Raw genomic sequence first — 18,542 nt, 5'->3', positions numbered from 1 at the left:
GTGCATCAAAGCCTGCTGTTCTTTGGCAAAGAAAGAGCCTCCAGTGGGACTGCGCGCCGTTCCACCAGTGTGACGGTAGCTACCACTGCTTTGGGACAGGAGTCCCCCTAAATGACATCTGTCAGGCAGCTATGTGGGCATCGCTGCAAACGTTCACCAAACACTACTGCCTGGAAAGCCAAGTCCGGAGAGACTGCTTCTTTGGCTGTTCTGTTCTCCAGGACTTTCTGGTGTGAACTTAGTTCGCCGACCAACTTCCGGGGTTGGTTTTGCTGGGGTATCTATTCTAAGGTAAGGAATCTATAAGTAACTGTTTCTTTCAGATGAACAAGTTACTTACCTTCGGTAACGATATATCTGTAAGAAACATAGGTTAGTTATAGATTCCTTACCGCCCCACCCATCCTCCCCGTTCTCCAAATTGACTTCTGAGGTTAAAGTCATCCTTTCCGGGCCCTAGTTTTGTGCACTAGTGGTCAGTGTCTTGCATGGCTCTGCGCTTCTGGTGTGGAAAGTCATATATGGAGTTAACGTCAGCGCTTGGGCGGCGTCTATGTAGCTACCACTACGTCATCCCGGCGACCACGACGCACAGGGGTACTACTGACGAAAAACTTTCCAGATACAGTGACGCCTGGGGGAGATACTAAGGTAAGGAATCTATAAGTAACCTATGTTTCTTACAGATATATCGTTACCGAAGGTAAGTAACTTGTTTGTTAATTCCCCCCACAATATCAAGCAGCTTGTCCTAGCAACAGCTCCATAAGCAGTCATTGCCCTTCTTGGGTTCTTTTAAGGTATTTTGCTAGGAAGGTAGCCATATTTTCATCAATTTTGGAAGTGAGGGATAGCTTCCATTCGCGAGAGGGGCTGGGGCATTCCTCCTGCTGTCTGTTACGGACTTCCTTGTTTTGAGGGTTATGGAGGTATGCTGCTACTTTGTCCTCCGGGGCCCACTCGGAGGATGATGGATATCCTCAGGGTCCAATTTGTCTTGGGGCATGACATGTTTGTCCTTTAGGCCCTCATCAGGACGGGGGTAGATCACGTGGGACTGATTTAGGGTGTTGAGGCTGAACGGGGTCTAATTTGCCGAATTGGAGGGTAGTGTCATCCAGAGTGCCATAGCCCTCGATTTGTGTGATATTGGAGAGGAGAGTGTCTGAAGTCCCTGGGTAGCTGGAGATGCCATTCAAAAGAATAGCATGTATTCTTAAGAAAAGCTTCTTGAGGCAGTCAGAAGTGTCTTCCATGTGGTTAGATTCCTTGGAGTACTTCGATTTCATTTTAAAAGCTGTCTGGCAGGCCTTAGAGGTTCTCCGGACCCAGATGGTCCTAATTGGTCTTTTCTTCAAGGGAGGGGTCCTGGGTGGCCAGCTGCCAGCTCCAGTAACTTCTTCTCCAGCGGAGCTAGAGCCTATTTGCTCATCCCATGGGATTAATTCTATCTCCACCTCCTCCTGGACATATGCATTATATTAACTGTATGTTCAACAGTTGGAGGTTGTGGAAACATTTAAGGAAAGGCACAGGGCCAATTATTTTTTGATTCCCAAGGGAAACTGTGTATTAGCCAAGGCTATGTAAGGGGGACCAGACATCCAATGAGGGCATTAACGGGGGAAGGAGTCTTGCGCCCTTTGATCTTGGGGACTAGTCCTAGGAACAGCTCCCCCAGACCCACCGTTGTATACATACGCACACACACAGATCCATACTCCAGGCTTGGTGGTCAGGCGCTGTTCCCATTGTGTCTAAATGGCAGCATGATTTTCAGAAAAGCTTCTTCTTTTTTCTTTAAAAACTGCTAGCTCCTTTCCATGCACCAGTGGCTCGGGCTCCATATCTACTTAAACATGATGTGGAGCCTCACGAGCGCGGAGATATAGAAGCAGACTCGGGGCGTCCCAGCATTGGTAGGGCGCACCATCACTGTTGCCCTATCATTTAAGAAGGCAGTTTGAACTAGGTGCTGCTAGAAATGTGCACATGAGTTATTGATAATTGGGAAATTCTACCACCTGTATGTAGAATCGAAAACTGACAATCTGGTCTACAGAATTTGGGTTTTTGGTAATGCATCATGTCTATACGAAAGATATCCTTGATGTTCACAGAAAAATAATTGTTGCTGCTTATCAATCTGGAAAGGGTTAGAAAGCCCTTTCCAAACAATGTGAAGTACATCATCCCACAGTGAGAACCATTTTTAATGAATTGAGATCGTTCAAGACTGTTACCTATCTACCCATCAGTGGCTATCCAGCAAACTTGCCACGATAAGTGGTTCTAATCGAGATTGCGAAGTACACCAAGGCTTTATCCAGCTTAGGTTTGCAAAACAGCTCCTGGATTAACCAGAATACTTCTGCCAGTTTATGCATCTGTTAACACATCTCTCGAATAAGAGGATAGTATTGTGCTTGTATTGCCTCATAATTGTTTTCTGTTTTTCTTGTGAAAAATTAATAAAATAATTATTTAAAATTAAACAGACTGTGTATCAATAAAAGAACCTCATATCATCTATCAAGCATTGTTTGTTTGATGACTTGAGGCCTGTTTTGCAGCCCTGGAGCCTGGATACCTCACTATATTTAGAGTCAATCATGAATTCCTCCCTATACCAGCTCATTCGAGAGGGAAATATAAATCCGATGTCCATCAGTGAACTCTTTGCTGTAAGTACATCATGCAACAGGACCATGATCCAAAAAGAAATGGAATTTTAGGATGGCCATTTCAAAGTCCAGACCCCAACCCATTGAGATACAGTTTCAGGATTTACAGAGAACTAAGCATTCATTAAAATTTTGAAACCTCAACAAGCGTATGCAGCTTTGTTAGGAGAGGGTCAGAATTTTTCTTCCGTGATGTGGGGGGACTAAAACTCTTATAGTAAATGTTAGTGCTCAGTTATTTCGGAGGTTTCATTGGTTATTTATTCAATGGATGCACATCGTTACTGAATGCTAGCTGAAATGTGATGTTTATTAAACTATGTGAAAGTGGTTTCTGTGTGTGTCTTTTTCCACCTGGGGTTAGATTCATCTACTGTTAGGACATTGTGAGAACTAGATGAAGATTAAAGATATCCTCCTATGTGAAACTCTAAGCTTTTAAGTGAGTAGTTTTTGTTTCACAGGTTTGCACATTAAAAAAAGTGTTCTGGTTTCCCAGCCAAGTGCAATGATATTCTTCTGTGTATGAAAACACAGCGGACACCTGTGATGGAAACGTAGGATTGGCAGAAAGTAGTGGTAGTAGTAAGCAGTTTGGTTATTACTGTGATGCAAATGTGTTTCAAAATGTTTTCTCTGAATTTGCTAATTAAATTTAGAAGTAACTATGTTAGTGTGCATTACACGGCCATTCAACAGCTTTATTAAATGTCGACTTTTGTCGTATTTTTTTAGGGATGCCATTAACTCAGTCGAACTTAATTAGTAACCGTGAACAGCCTAGAACAGCTACGGTACCCACTCATGCACCAGTGGGAGCAAGACTACCTCCTCCCTTACCTCCGAACCTGCTGTATACAGCATCCGAAAGTAAGCAAATGTTTTAGATAATGTTTCTTTAGTATGACAACATGATGTGTGAAAGCAGTATTTCTATGCCTGTAATCTTTTACCTTTGTCTCATTTTAGAAAATCCAACAGCCTTCAATTTAAATGTATTAAATGCATTGGAATCCCACGATCCAAATCATATTTGAAATTAGTGGTCTAGAAACTAGCCATTTTTCACATGAATGTTGGAGTGCTTTAACCAAAACTGTTTGTGTAGAAGTATAGTAATGAAGCCCTTGACTGCGGGATCTGCCTTCTATGATTATTTGTTCCAATCAAAAACAAGGCCATAAAACCTATCTTGAAGAGTCTTTTAACACTCCTACTGACCCGAGTTTTCTTTTGTGTTCATGTTAATTGCACTGATTCTATTTTTTTTTGGTACTGGAGAAATTACCCTATTTTTCTCCATCCTGAGGAAAAAATGAGTCTCTCAGCAAATGTTCTATTTACCTTTCATTTCTCATTAAGGAAACTCCTGTAATATAAATATGTATTTGTGAGCCCTGCCCTCATCTACTGTTTTTATATTTTTTCTTACTTTGCAATTTTTTTGATGAAATATATATTTATATTGCTCCTTGCTGGCAAGTGCCAATTTTGGCGGTTTGAAAATGTTGCCTTATGTTTGATACTCTGCCTTTGGACCTCTTTTTTCCTGTGCCATTGTAAAGTCTGCAGCACACTTAATCAACATTTCTTTGGCAGGATGGATTTTTGTTGGGTTCTTCATTGGTCATTATCAAGTTTTTTTCGACTAACCCCAACAGCACATCTTTAAAAAAAAAAAAAAACACTCCGTGTTTCATTTTTCTTAACAGCCGTTGTTAGTAAATTGACTTACTGTAATTGACTTAATGTGCTTCAAACGTGTATGTTGTGCTTAATCTAGAATTTCTAGAAAATGCTTTTTTCGGTCAGGGCAATACTATTAGAAGCCCTAAACAGCTTTCACTCAGTGATGGCTTCACTCCAGTAGAATGTGCTGGGGTTTATGAATTGCCCCATTTATGAGTGGGACACAGTGGATGCATCCTTGCACCTAAACTTGTTGAAGCTGAATGCAATTTTCTCAGTGTTGATGGCCTTTCTTCTAGTGCTGCGATCATGTTTGGGAAATGATTAACACAGAAAACAACCTGGTCCACTACTGCATCAGGAAGCTGGTTACTCACTGTTCACAGCTTTACTGGCTTGAAGTGGGTTTTAGGAGTTTGGCGTTGTAATAAGATATGCTACTGATAGTCTTCCACAATACGGGACTCAGTGGCCCCGTCTGTCACTGTTACTCCCAAGCCTCCTTGGAGTATATTCTAGCCTGGGGAACAGCAACAACATGGATTTGCATGGCTTGTGAGTACAAGAAGGTGACTGTTCCTCATATGTAGCTATGTAATTCTTGTGAGAGCTACATATTCTGGTTGTGCATTCTTCATTATAGGATGCAGTGCTGTGTGTCTGTGGACCGGTCTACAGTGTAATAAAAGTGATACGGAAGAACTGCTACCTCTATATGTTAATAGGTACAGCGTCAACAATTAGCCCTGTAAAAAAAAGGCTACAGCTCTGGTGCTGCTACAGCACAGGGAGGATCTTTTCAGAACTACTTTCAAGCATCAAGGGAATATTATGTATAATGCTATTGACATAAGCAGCGATTGCAAGAACCTTGCTCTTGCCAAGCTTATGTGTCTAAAGAAGTTTATAAATTTGAGAGGTTAGCCTCTTCCGCTTCTTTCAAAAAAGAAAAACTGTCTTCAGCAAGTGTGGTTGTGCCCAAGAGTAGTTTCTATCATCTAATGTCTATAGTGTGCATTCTATACACTAAATAAGATAGTAATACACGTGTGCCTGAGGTAGAAGAATCGGGCTTCTGGTACTACCAGTCCATCTAAATTATATGGTCTAGTAAACTACTCAAGATAGCAGTATCCTGCTCACTAGCCCACACCAGCAGCAGCATAGAGCTTTGCTAAGCGAAAAAGAATGTTCGATAATTTCATGGCAGATTGCGATACAAGTATCAAACATGGGCAAAACCACTGTTTTAATGTGGCAGTTCTACACTATGTTGATAAGGGTAATTTCATCCATTTTTGAAATTGGGTGTCTAGTTTGTCTATAGTTGCATCATAATTATATTTCAATAGTTCCTCCATGTTCATGCTTATTTGAATGGCTAAATATCTGAATGGGCCTGTATGCAGCTAGAAGGAATTTTCCTGACTAAATACTTTTGTCACTTTCATGAGAGGAAGTATTTCCAATTTATAACAGTTTATATTTAAAGCAGATAATCCACCAAACCTGTCCATCTCACTCATAGGTTATGATGAGTGCTTGTGAGGATTTTGGACATTTAGTAGTACATAGTCTGCATAAGGAGAAGCAATCGATGGTTGACCTCTTCGAAATAGTCCTCTTTGGGAATGCTGTTCTGAAGCTTTTAGGCCCTTGAAGCTATTGCTGTACCAAGTATTAAATGTGATAAAGTATAACCCTGCCTTGTACCACAGGAAATTAACAGTTCAGATATTAACCTGTTGATCTGTAGTCTAGCCACATAAGAGTATAGAAGATGGACAGAGTTGTAAAAGAACATACCAACTACACATCTCGGAAGAACGTCTACCAAACCTTCATCTCCAGTGAATCAAATGTTTTTTTCTGCTTCACAGAAAAGCGCAGCAGTCACTAGTGTCCTGTTAGTGTAGTGTAAACATTGCTACCAGAGTGCGCAAGTTATGTATTGTGTATCTATCTTGATAAGATCGGACTAGCTCAGCAGCTTCAAAAAAGGCACAAGAGGCATTGGTCTACTAACTAAGACTTTTGCAAAAAGCGCACTTTCATTATTAATTAGTGATAGTGGTTTGTAGGAAAATGTGCCAACATTTTGTGCAAGGAAATAATTAGGGCTTCTCACGGTCGAAGGAAGAGAAATTGGACTGTCACAATTATGTCTACATAAACTTTCAGCAAGGGTGATGCTACAATATCTGCATATTCTTTGTAAAATTCCACCAGTAGTCCATCTGGTCTAGAGAATCTGCCACTTGATAGTGATTTATTTATATTACACACTTCCTGAATAGCGATTGGGACATTAGGAGAGTCCCTACTTTAGTAATTTGTCTTCCACAGTGCAGTCTGAACTAAATATTGAGCAATCTACTTAGTTGCTAGATATACAGAGAGATTAATAAACTACAAATAATGGATTTATTTTCAAATACCCAATCCACATCAGAGTTGTATATTTGCGTGACCACAATGCTGCCCATCATTCCCCTCAGCAGCCCTCTCTGTAACTTTGCGACTGTGTGTGTTGATGGAGGTACATCTCTACAGAGTGTATCACGGAATTGCTCTTGCTTTTCCTGGATCGGTACCGGAGTGGCGAACTCCTCGTTAAAGACCTTGCTTCTAGGTCATACTGTTCTGGTTCTCGGGTGTACAGTTGCCTATGAAACATCTTAGCGCAAACTAAGTGATACCAAAGGGGATGATCATCCCCTTTGGTATTGCTGTGAAACATCTTGAGCGCTCTGGAAACTTTCACAGCATGTGCTCTATATAGAGCGAAGTCCTAAAAATAGGGACATTGTGAGTGAGTTAGGGTGCTAATTCCAATCCCAGTGAAACATAGTGGAGGTTATAACTTGATAAAAAAATAATGCTGCAGGCAGCTGAATGTGAGATAGGGAAGGTGGCTAATTGAGGCTGAAAGATTTATTTGACCTCTAACCCCTGGGCACATTCTTCAACGCATATAAGCAGAGGCCGTTGGGCTGCAGTTACCAGTTTTTTAGTAATGTAACCAGGAACTGCAAATGCAGGACTGCACTTCAACCTTCTCCCTCGCCCTAGACAGCTCGGTGGCTATGTTAGTGCCAGCAGCATTGTTCTTCCAAATAAAGCTCTCAACGAGCATGTGATTTTGCATGCAGTGGGAAGGCATACCTTAAAGGATATAAACTACAAATGGTAAGAATTGGAAGGAAGAGGCAGGATACTTGGGGTTGCCCACATCCTGTTCCTGCGGCTGGTGTTTATTCTAAATACAAACTGAAGGATAACACAGGCACTTGCTGTGTCTTCATTACAAATTGGCAACAATTTGGCTCAAGTCCACACCACACGTTTTCAGTAGCACTGCAACAGTTGACTATGACTTTCCGCTGCCGCAAGTTGCATTGGCTTCAGGCAAGTCTTGCAGCGCTTTACACACGCGCTTCAAAATAATTGGACCTGCCGCACATTGCCTGGCTTGCGGCTGCTCAGTCACGGGTAGGACGTCCCAGCCATCGGAAGACCGGGTGGCAGATTGTAAGGCAAACTGTAGCCGGACTGGTCCCCCATTTTAAAAAAAGTAGCGCCGAAACCAAGCATGATAATGGCCGCTAGGTATGTTTAGCAGCAGTTGGCCAGTGCTCTTGGGGTGGGCTAAACAACGGAAGAGGCACGACTTACGCATGCCCTTGACAAGTGGGGAGCACAAAGTGGAGCAAGGATGGTGCCAGTAAATGGTAAGCCTATGGTCAGGCAGGCGCTCATAATGTTGTTACAGCATGTCTCTCTTTGAAATGGAGCATGCTTGCCGTCTAGATTCGAGACCTAAAAAAAGAACTGAGGAATGTTTGTAAAGCAATCACACAGGCGCAGCTGGTGTAATTGGAGTGCACAGCCACACCTGCCCTAATGCAACAGCCACTATCGGATGACCACAAGCGGGGACATCAAACTGAATAACAGTTGTGTTAGTTGCACTTTGTTATGGCTTGAAAACCACACAGGGTATTTACTTTTAGCATCATTTTCATAGTGGATAATTTCTTTAAAAATTTCAGCTTTTACGAATCACACTGTGCATGAGCAAAACTGTGTTCCAGTGTGGCATGAAAAATTGCTCCTGAAATGTTTGCATCTGTTCCAATGATTTATAAACATAGCATATTTGCCAGCTTGTAAAGTCAAGTTAATTACAAAGCATATATACTAGAAATCAAATTCAGTTCCTTGATTTTGGAAATGAAGCGAGTCATTGTGTATGTAGATTTTAGTGTTTGTTAATCCCTTTTGAGCAACTAAAACTCTATTGCATTGTCTTTTAAAAAGCACCTGAATACTTTGCTAGCCTATTATATTGCCTTTAAAAAACATGGGTTTGTTGGTTTCTTGGGAGTTGTTTAACCAAAAGTGAACTTCATATCAGTACGTGTCACACTTAAAGAACAACATCATACGTATAGCGGTTTGAAAGACTCACACCAGGCTTGCCAATGGATTTAAAAAACTATAAAAAGAGTCACATTTTGGTCCAATGCATCTATATTGATTTGAAAACATCTGACAAAATTCCAAGTATTGCAATGACAGAAGAAGTGCTTTTAAGATCTTTAAGCTTATTTATGAATGTCTAGAATGTTTAGATCCTTTGCACAAACATCTGTTTGCACAGCGGTTACAATTATAAACGTGCACAAATTTGAAAGTCAAGTGTTTAGGATCGAGGCATTAATACATACTAAATACCTGAATATCAAGGTACTAGTTGCTTTACTTTTACTCATGTTAAAATCGGTCAAGAGGGACCAATCCATAGAATGTGCTATGTTATCAACATTTCCATATCAGTTGAATGGTGGTGTTTAAGAGTAGAAAGAGACAGAGGTGGGATATGGGTGTCTGTGTGTGCAAAATTCATTTGTTTTTATGTATCCAAACAACTTTAAAGCTTTATTAATTAGAGCCAAATTGTAAACCATTGGGTGTACCCTCATAGGTGTATCCCTATCCGAAAATAACAGCTCTAGAGATACTTGGAAAAAAAAAAAAAAAAGAAAAGTTTAATAAAGATGGTAATTGTTGAGACATATCTGTACAGTACTGTGATTATGAAGAATTTTTCCAAGAAGTTTCCATAGTCATTGAAAAGGCTCCTTCCTGAGCTGTATCAATTCTATACTTTTATAGAGCCTCGAAGTATAGAGGTGATTACATTTCATATGGGTTACTCAGGCATGCATTTGCATAGAACCATTAAGTGGACTCTCACACTTGGCTTTTAAAAGGTAAGCTCTGCGCCCCCTGAGATTCCACATAACACCTGACTCTCTCGATTTCTGCTTCTTGAAAAGGAATATGACCAGAGTAACAATGCATGTAATACCAAGAGACTCAATTAGCTTACATGGTGCATTCTCTAATGTGACACAGCAGTGGAGATCGAACCAAGCATTTCTTTGTTATAAATAAGATGCCATTTAGGTTGGCGCTCAGTAGCACGGGCATGCAAAGCTCTTTCTCGAAGAGCTGTCCATTGTACCAGAGCCAGAACCGATTCAAGGATTCGTGGTGTTGCAGGCAAACATTTTTTAACTAGCTGGACCACTCACCGTAAATTGCAAAAATAGCCACGTTTTTGAGCCTTTTCTTTTTTAGTAATTTGACATCACCATTCTGTGGCGCCATAATAATATAGAATTTTTGGCTCCGGCCAGATCCAATGTGAAGACTCCATTTAGTCTTTTAACATGCGGTTGGCTAAATGAAAAGGTAACCACTCTTCTGGGGGTAAATAGCATTCTCCTATGGTGTAGGGTGACTGAACCAGTTTTGTGTTTAGGCTGTCTCTTGTTTGCTTCTAATGTGGTGTGTGGGTAATGCACTGCCTGGCTTAATCATAATTATGCCCCCCCCCCCTAACATTGGTAGTGTTGATGACTCTTGATCTATAGACAGAACACTGCTTCAACATTTTATTTTAATTATATAGCTTCTGTGGCCTGATTACATCGCAAGTCATGCCCTTGCATAGTCTGTGGAGTGGTGATGTATAAACGTTGGTCAAATGCGAGTCATCATTCATTCCCTTGGTTGGAATGGAAAAATGTGAACCAGTTCAGGTAAACTTCTGTGTCTGAAGTGGAATTGTTTTAATTTTCAAATTGGTTCTCCAGACAACACTCTGAGAAATCCTTTTTTCTTGCCTAGTTTTTCTCTCCACTTCCACCCCATCAACAACAACCACTCCTCATGGTAGGGTCCACCATTTTAGATGAACGAAGGGAGTTCTAATTATTGGCCGATGAGGCAATTAAATTAGTTACATTAATTGTGTGATAGAAACATTCTTACTAATCTAACTAGATGAATTCTCTCTCAATTGCTATTCCGTTAAGCACAGGAGCATTAACCAGATAGAGTGTGAAGCTATGGAAAACACTTGAACCTCTGAAAGTCCCTTTTTTTTCCCCAGCAACAAAGGCACATTTAAAAGCTTTTGGAGTTGTCACACAAGACCCTCTTCAAGAGCTACAAAATTGCTAAGATATAAATGTTCACTTTTCTCGTATTAAGAATAAATGATGCACAGATTTACAAGCTACTGCGGACTATCATGAGTACACTGGTCAATGCCAAGCTTGCTGTACCTCCTCCCTAGTGGTGCCTTCGTTTCACACATCCATTCCCTAGAGCAGTGGTTCTTCATTCAGCGACTTCTGGAGACCCCTAGTCAACATTAGAACACAGAGGACCCCCATCTAAGCAATGTCCACGATTGGACTCTCAACATAAACTACAGAAACAAATATATATTAAACACATAAATTATTAAATATTTTCTTTAATACACAGACAAAACCTATACGAAAATATGTTCACTAGGAAGGTTGGAGCATTACACAATTGAGATTTGTTTTTAAAGGAGAACGCTATAGGATGGGCTCGGGCATATTGTTTTGACTTTTGCTTCTGTTGTATGCTTTCTTTTTGTCGGTGCATACTAGTGCTTTAATTGGGGCGACCAATTGTCTGTATTATGGGTCGGTTTACCTGTACGGCTCCCAAGATTCAATCTAAGGCTACTATCATAATGTTTAGGTTCAAGTTCCTGTTTTAAAATTAAAAAATGTACATTCTGTATGTATATATACTTTTTTAAGCCAATACATTTGGTTAAAGAGTTGCAGATTTCTTGAGTAGGTGTTGTGGACCCACAGAGGCCCATGGACCCTAGGTCAAGAACCACTGCCCTAAAGGTATTTCACTGACCTCTGTCTCCAGCTTGAATTCTCCTTTATGGCTGCTAGAAGGGGCATAGCTAGAAACAAAGTACAGTGAACTGTGAAAGTAGATAAACTCGGTGGAAAAATATTTAGTGGAGTAATGCAAGCAGAGGGACAGTTATATATATATTTATTTTTAAGTAACAAAAGCAAATATAGTGCTTAACGTTGCTAATGGTATATCTTGGTATACTCTGTCATGAAAGGCATGTTAATAATGGGTTCAGAAAGTAATGGGGTACAGGTTTTGCATACCAATTGCATTAGTAATAGTACATATTTCAAATGGAAAACGTACAAGACTATGATTAACACGTTTGGACAGTTTTGTATCTGATTGGATGAGTACACATTACATGAGATCCATTGTCATTTAGGTAAACATCGTGGTATCTCTTATATGCACATGAGAATAAACAGTTAATGTAGGTAATTAAGGTCTTTTCTGTGTTAAGTGAGGAAGGATTAGATACAGATCAGGAGATAAATTTAAGTTGATTTGGTTGGTGAAGACCATAAGTAAGGGGCGTGTATGGCCGCTCTTGTGAGAGGATAAATGAGTCTGTCATCTGGTGGAGGTGTACGGTTTTATGGAGGTTCAAAGTGGTATGTAGAGACATCAAGTGAGGTCTAAATGGGCCTATGAGATAGGCGCCATGGGGAGCACTGTAGAGAGATGTTGTCCGAACATCTTAAAAATGTGAACTACTTGCGGCTCATGTGAAATGAGACTATACTGAAGTTATTCCAGTTAGTAACCTAATAATAATAATTATTGAGGATGAACTTGCAGGCAAGAGTTAACATTAGGTGTAGTAAGTCTCGATCTGCTTAATTTTTATCTATCTAGTGGGCCCAGACGTATATAAGAGAATTTGTGTGTGGGAAAATATGTAGAGTGTTTTTGATGAATGCAAAGACGGAATCCCAGTAAGATTAGAGCATGGGCCAGTCAAAGAGCATATATGTGAGGTCGCCCTTTTGTTCAATATAGTTCCAGCTCTTGGGATCTTGTGTGAGATTAAGTTTATCGAGTGCAGTAGAATCTGTGAATAACCATTTATTTAAATTGATAGAACGTCGGAGCTATCTTACTTGAGAAAGTGGCTCTAAATATGCGGTCCCAGTCAAATATTCTATTGCTTTTTGAAAGGATGCACTTCCCATTTCTGTTTGTTGCGAGTTCTGGATCTGTGGGATTTGGTTAAGAGTAACTTCTACACCTTGGCTACAATAACACCTGCTTTGTATAGACTATAGATGAGTCGGGAGCGAATGGATACTGTTTAGCAATGAACGTTTCAATATCTAGACTCTTAATCTCAAGAATTTTTAATAGTCCATGGTATCTAACCCAAAGCGAGAGTGTAATATGGAAAAGAGAAGAGGGAAGTTATCATCAAAGATGTCTTTGATCAAGTTTATCACTATATCCGACCAATCAGACTATAGTCCAGGTTGACCATTGAGTTTAATTTTGTGATTGAGGCAAGTGCATCCCAGGTTAAATTTACGGATCTTGATTTTTGAGTTATAGTCCATCCTAAGGAAAGCTTTCTTGATGTTATCCATGATATATATGTTGTGAGGATTGTGCATTGTTGGTTATGCACTGATAGGTTTGTTGTTTAGTATTGATTTTTCTAAAATTACCCCTAAAGGTGTATAGCCTGCATTCTCAAGAAACTAGTTGGTGCCCTGCTTAAATAAAAATGCCGTTTCCACTGTTACCTTTCGCTAGCCTAAGTTTTTTGAGTGATCTTTCCGGCTTTTTGTCTTAACATAATAAATTATTGAAAGTGTTGTCTATTTTAGATAAAAAGACTTCTGAAAGGGACATAAGGAGCATACTGATTAGTTAGTTGACTAGAGGAGTAATCACCATTTTTATAGTCTCTGCCCTACCCCACTAGGATATAAATTTGGGTGAATAGCCATCTAGAAGGTTAGAAATCTTCTTGAAGAATGAGTTTTCGTTAAACTTTAAAGTGGTGATGAGGTTGCTATACAATTATATTCCTAGATATGTAATGCATCCTGGTTGCCATGCAAGGCATGAGTCTCCTTGGATATCTTTATTTCCTATATTGTTATGGAGCTTAACCTCTGATTTGTCCCTATTTGAGGGTGAAACCTGATATCTCAGCAAATTCTTCAAATTATGTCATCAGTACGGAAATAGAGGAGGGGGCGTCCTAGGTAGTAATTAAGATATTGTTTGCGTATGCAGCTAATTCTAGGTTTTGCTTACTGAATGAAACCCCTGATATACCTTTATTTTTGCGAAAGGTGGTTTAGAAAGGGTTTTAAAGCTAAGAGAAAGTGAGGAGGTGATAGGGGACAACCATGTCTTGTCCCTTGTCCCAAGGGAAATGCATTTGAAATAAAGCTGCCTAATCTCACTCTAGCTATCGGATTGTGGTATAGTGACATTATCATTCTAATGAGGGACTCACCGAGATTGAACTTCTCCAGAATCTGTTTTAAATAATTCTAATGAACTTTGTCAAACATTTTCTCTGTGTCTAGTGTGATTGCAACTGTCGGGGACTTTGAGAGCTTTCCCTTTTCTAGGACATAGCAGAGTATTACAAGTGAATAGTCAATTCTTCAGAAACCCAACCTGAGAAGGGTGGATGAGTTTAGAGATGTATTTTTGTAGTCTGGCGGAGAGTATCATGGGACAGATTTTGCAGTACAAATAAATCAAAGAGATTGGTCTGTATTTTTTCAGGAGTTGTGCATCGTTCCCTTTTAGGGTAACAGTGATAATAGCTTCCGCCAGAAAGCACGTAACTCGTCCAGAAATGGCGAAGTGTGATAAGAGATTCACTAGAGGCGGAATGATTGTTGGTGACAATGCTTTAAAGAACTGTGCAGTGTATCCATCTGAACCAGGGGCCTTCTCCGATTTTAGTCTTCTAATAGCACAAGATATTTCTTCTTTTGTAATTGGTCCATTGATCGTTTCTAACTCTACATATGTTCGTTTAGGCACGTTTACTTTATTTAGGTGTGCGTTGCGTTTCTTATGGTCAAGGGTGGTGTTGCCTTTGAAGAGGGTTTGGCAGAAATCCATAAAGACCTCCGCAATTTTACTAGGGTTAGTGTAGACCTCACCTTGTTCATCTTTAATTGCATACTTTTGCAGTCTCTTTTCAGGTATGATGCTAAACCTTTACCCACTTTGTTGGCTTTTTAAAGACAAATCCGCAATAGAGAAGATTCTGTAGCTAAATAACGCAAAATCATCTAGACCCTTAATTGCACAACCCGTACTTTAGCCAGAGAGCCAGATGCGCTGGAGGACAGAAGCGGGAGCCTTCACATGTTCAGCATCCTCAAAGGATACTGAAAATGGGCAGCTGGATCGTGCCTCCTTTTCCTGGAAAAATGGTTAATACAAAACACGAACATAATCTTTGAATAAGACCTGGAATTTGAAACAAGTAAATACCCTAATCGGACCTACCTGCGTCCAATTGTATTTAAGTCACTCCGCTACCAAGATGTAGAAACAATTATTGCATTCATAAGTAAATATAACCACATACAATGGAAAGGAAAGGCAACAAGGACTTTGTTTCCCAGAACTACTCTAAATCTACTGTTGAAACATACTGAGTGACAATACTGGGGTTCCCACACATCTTCAATGACCGTATCACCCTCTCGAAATTCCTGGACGAGAAAGAAAATGCAGATATGGACACTTCAACAAACAAGACTGGAGCTGCTACGAGCAAGCATTGACTCATACCGTGGAACTGTGTCCACCACAATTAGGTTCTACAGCCTGGTTGAACTTAACTCTCTCCATAATGTGAGCAAGGCTTCAGACGTACTTGTAGCAGTCGACTGACTCACATGTATGTGCCTTATATATTGTACTACTGGTCGGTCTATTGCTAATATCTGCATATCATTCGTTTAGCAAGTGAAGCTAAATTGAATACTCTACCAAGATGTATATGATGTTAGTGTTACTTCAATGTAAAGAACCGTTGATGACTTATGTCGCCTCCTGCCTAAAGGTGGGCATACAGTGGTTTAATAATCTAATTAGCTGATAAATAGATAAGTGTCTAAAAAAATTAGTAATCTGTCTGATACATGTCTAATACCTATCTGTTTCCAGTCTGAATTCCACATTACATTCAACTATTCTCTAGGCTATGCCTCAGGTTCTAATAAATCTTCTACTACCTTCAAGCAACATCCGTAGACTATATATGAATCGCATTAGAATGCCACACCTGATATGTTCAGTTTAGCCAGTTGTTTTCCAGTTCCCCATTGAAATTGCCACTACTAAATGAAGATTTCGCCAAGCAAAAATTGCTAGTTTCCACTATGCATAAAACAGCTAAGCATGTTGGTTCTATCAGCGTGTAGACACTTCCTAATGGTTTATATTGTTCTGTCATTTCTGTGGAGGAGTTTTTTCTCCTCTCGCCTTTCCTGTTGGAGATCTGGGGGGGTAGAGGGGCGGGTGTAGTCCCAACAGGATGGGCCTGGCTGTATACACCATCCAGTTTACTGTACTGTTTTGTGTTCTTCTTTTTTATCGTTTCTTTTTCTTTGTCAGTGCTAGGAAGAAATGGTACAGTCTGATGCAAAGGTGTTTTTCCTTTGCTGACACAAAGATATATTTTGTACGATCAGGATAGTAAACAAAGTCAAGGAGGTTCGCCAGTTAACACCTTTCCTCCATCCCTGGCTGCTTTAACAACCTATCGTCCAAATGCGAGAGCCCTTGTACTAAATATTTCACAGTTTTCTAGTCTTAACTTTCTGAACAAAATACCAGTTCCTATTCAGGAACCACACTACTTTAAAATGTAATCATGCCTGATCCACAACAAAATATCCCAATAATTTCATTAAATGTGAAATGAATTATTCACATGATATTTTTTATTTTATTTTTAAACCTTGATTATATATACAAACTCAAGGGGGATATAGTTATTCAAGAAATCCAGATCAATTGTCACTGTTGTACAAAAATATTGATTTTTCTGACGTAGAGTGCTCCCAGCTGTTGGTAAGAAAAATGGAGTCTTGACCCTGATCGATAGGAACTCGAATATAAATATGGTCTTCAATTTAACAGACAAACGGGGAAGGTGAGTTATATCCAAACTCTCAAAAAACGAGTTCTGTGTGGTCAATGTATACACTCCAACAAGACGACCCATCTTTTTGGAATGATCTCTTGTCACAGCTAAAAAGGATCCAAGATCTCTCAACCATCATTTTTGCAGGCGATTTTAACTTGCTCTTGGATCCCACAATAGACAGATGTTTTTTAACCGTTCTAGAAAACGCCATAAAGCATTTAAAAACCTATGCTCGAGATTTAATCCTGTTGACGCATGGAGAACCCAAAACCCAGATGAAAGGGATCAAACCTTCTACTCCTTTCCACACAACTCCTATTCCTGTATTGATTGCTTATTTATCTCTGGACACTCCATCAAAAAGGTCGACCAAACAACATTCGGACCTAGGGTGTGATCGGATCACTCTTGCATAACTATGTTCATTACTGTCCCCTCTCCTGAAACAAAACTAACACAGAGAAGATTTAATGATGAGATACTTAAACACCAAAATTTCGTACTATTGAGGAGACAATACAGAACTTCTTGCAGACAATAAACATGATGTATCCTCTGTGATCCTTAGATGGGAGGCTTCAAAGACCACACTAAGTGATGTAATCGTCAAGATTAGATCCAACATGACTAACAAGGTGAATAATAAGCTTTTAGAACTTTGAAAACAAATCTTTGATCTAGAGAAGCAACACATCTCTAATAAAGATAATATCCTAAACGAGATTGCCTAGAAAAAATATGAAAGAATGCATCTAGATGATAAAGTATGCTTAGCAAGTTTAGTAAGGCTTATGCATCAGCCACATTTCCAGTAAGTATCGCAACTGTTCTTCATATATTCATTTATTCATATAAATGTCTCATCTTTCAGTGTAGATGAGTATTCAGTTGCAGAAAGAGATTAAGCCGAAGTGTTACAACCAAAGTGTTGGGTTGGTTCACTTTTATGCAGTCATTCAGTTCCAGGTCATACTCAGTTTTCAGTGATGCGCTCATTCTCTTGAGACGTTGGCAGGAGCAGATGTGCTGCCCAAACACCATCTGCACAGGCAGCGGTGGCTCGCAAAGAGGAAGAGCGTAGCTGAACTGGTCCTCTGTCATATATGTAGGGCAGTACCCAGGGCACAAGTCCTAGAAAAAGAAGTGGGGGGACGCTGACGTCACGACAGGAAGGGACGTCACGAAAGGTATCTTGCATCAGACTCATTGCCTCCCCTCACTCACCCCTTAGATGCGATTGCATCAGAGAAGCCAGCGCGTGAGCAGCATTCTGAATGAGCTCCGATCTCGCCCCAGAGAGGCCAAAGAGTGAATGTGTGGCTCCATTTGCTCCAGTTATCGAGCTCCCGGTAAAATAAGTGGGGGGACGCCGTCCACCCGCGTGGTACCCTGACTCGAGCCCTGGCAGTACCAGACAAGCTGCAAGCTGCTTGGACATCTACCACCTGAGTGAAGAAAGAAGAAGACGAGTCTGCATATGCCAATACAAATCAAGCCGAGAAAAATGGATCTGTGGTTTGTTGCTAATGCCACCATATTTGGTGGGTGACTGACAAATGAAAATTAAGGTTCCTTATAGTCAGTAGATTACCTAGCCTGTGCATAATAGAACACCTACAGTTAGATAGACTATCCAACAGAACAAGCATTATGGAATGTAAATAACTTGTTATTCAGGTGGCTACTTCTAACCACTGATTCCTCAATTTTAGAAATACACATGTACAACCTCCCAGGCTCTGAGGAGTGAACTCAGACCAAACAGCTCCACA

At 40.2% G+C, this 18,542-nt stretch overlaps 1 protein-coding gene across 4 annotated transcripts in view; it reads left to right on the top strand.

Moving 5' to 3' along the window:
- The window catches only part of RBM27 (RNA binding motif protein 27), a 691,940-nt gene that overhangs the window by 298,394 nt on the left and 375,004 nt on the right, over positions 1-18,542 (top strand). For all 4 annotated transcript variants that reach the window (XM_085618112.1, XM_085618111.1, XM_085618110.1 and 1 more), the window contains one exon: positions 3,420-3,554. In XM_085618112.1, the coding sequence (XP_085474238.1) occupies positions 3,420-3,554 (135 nt within the window). The remainder of the gene's footprint in view (positions 1-3,419; positions 3,555-18,542) is intronic.

The sequence above is a fragment of the Triturus cristatus genome, chromosome 7 (assembly GCF_964204655.1).
Source record: "Triturus cristatus chromosome 7, aTriCri1.1, whole genome shotgun sequence".
NCBI classification, from domain to species: Eukaryota; Metazoa; Chordata; class Amphibia; order Caudata; family Salamandridae; genus Triturus; species Triturus cristatus.
This window is presented reverse-complemented; position numbering and strand designations above follow the sequence as displayed.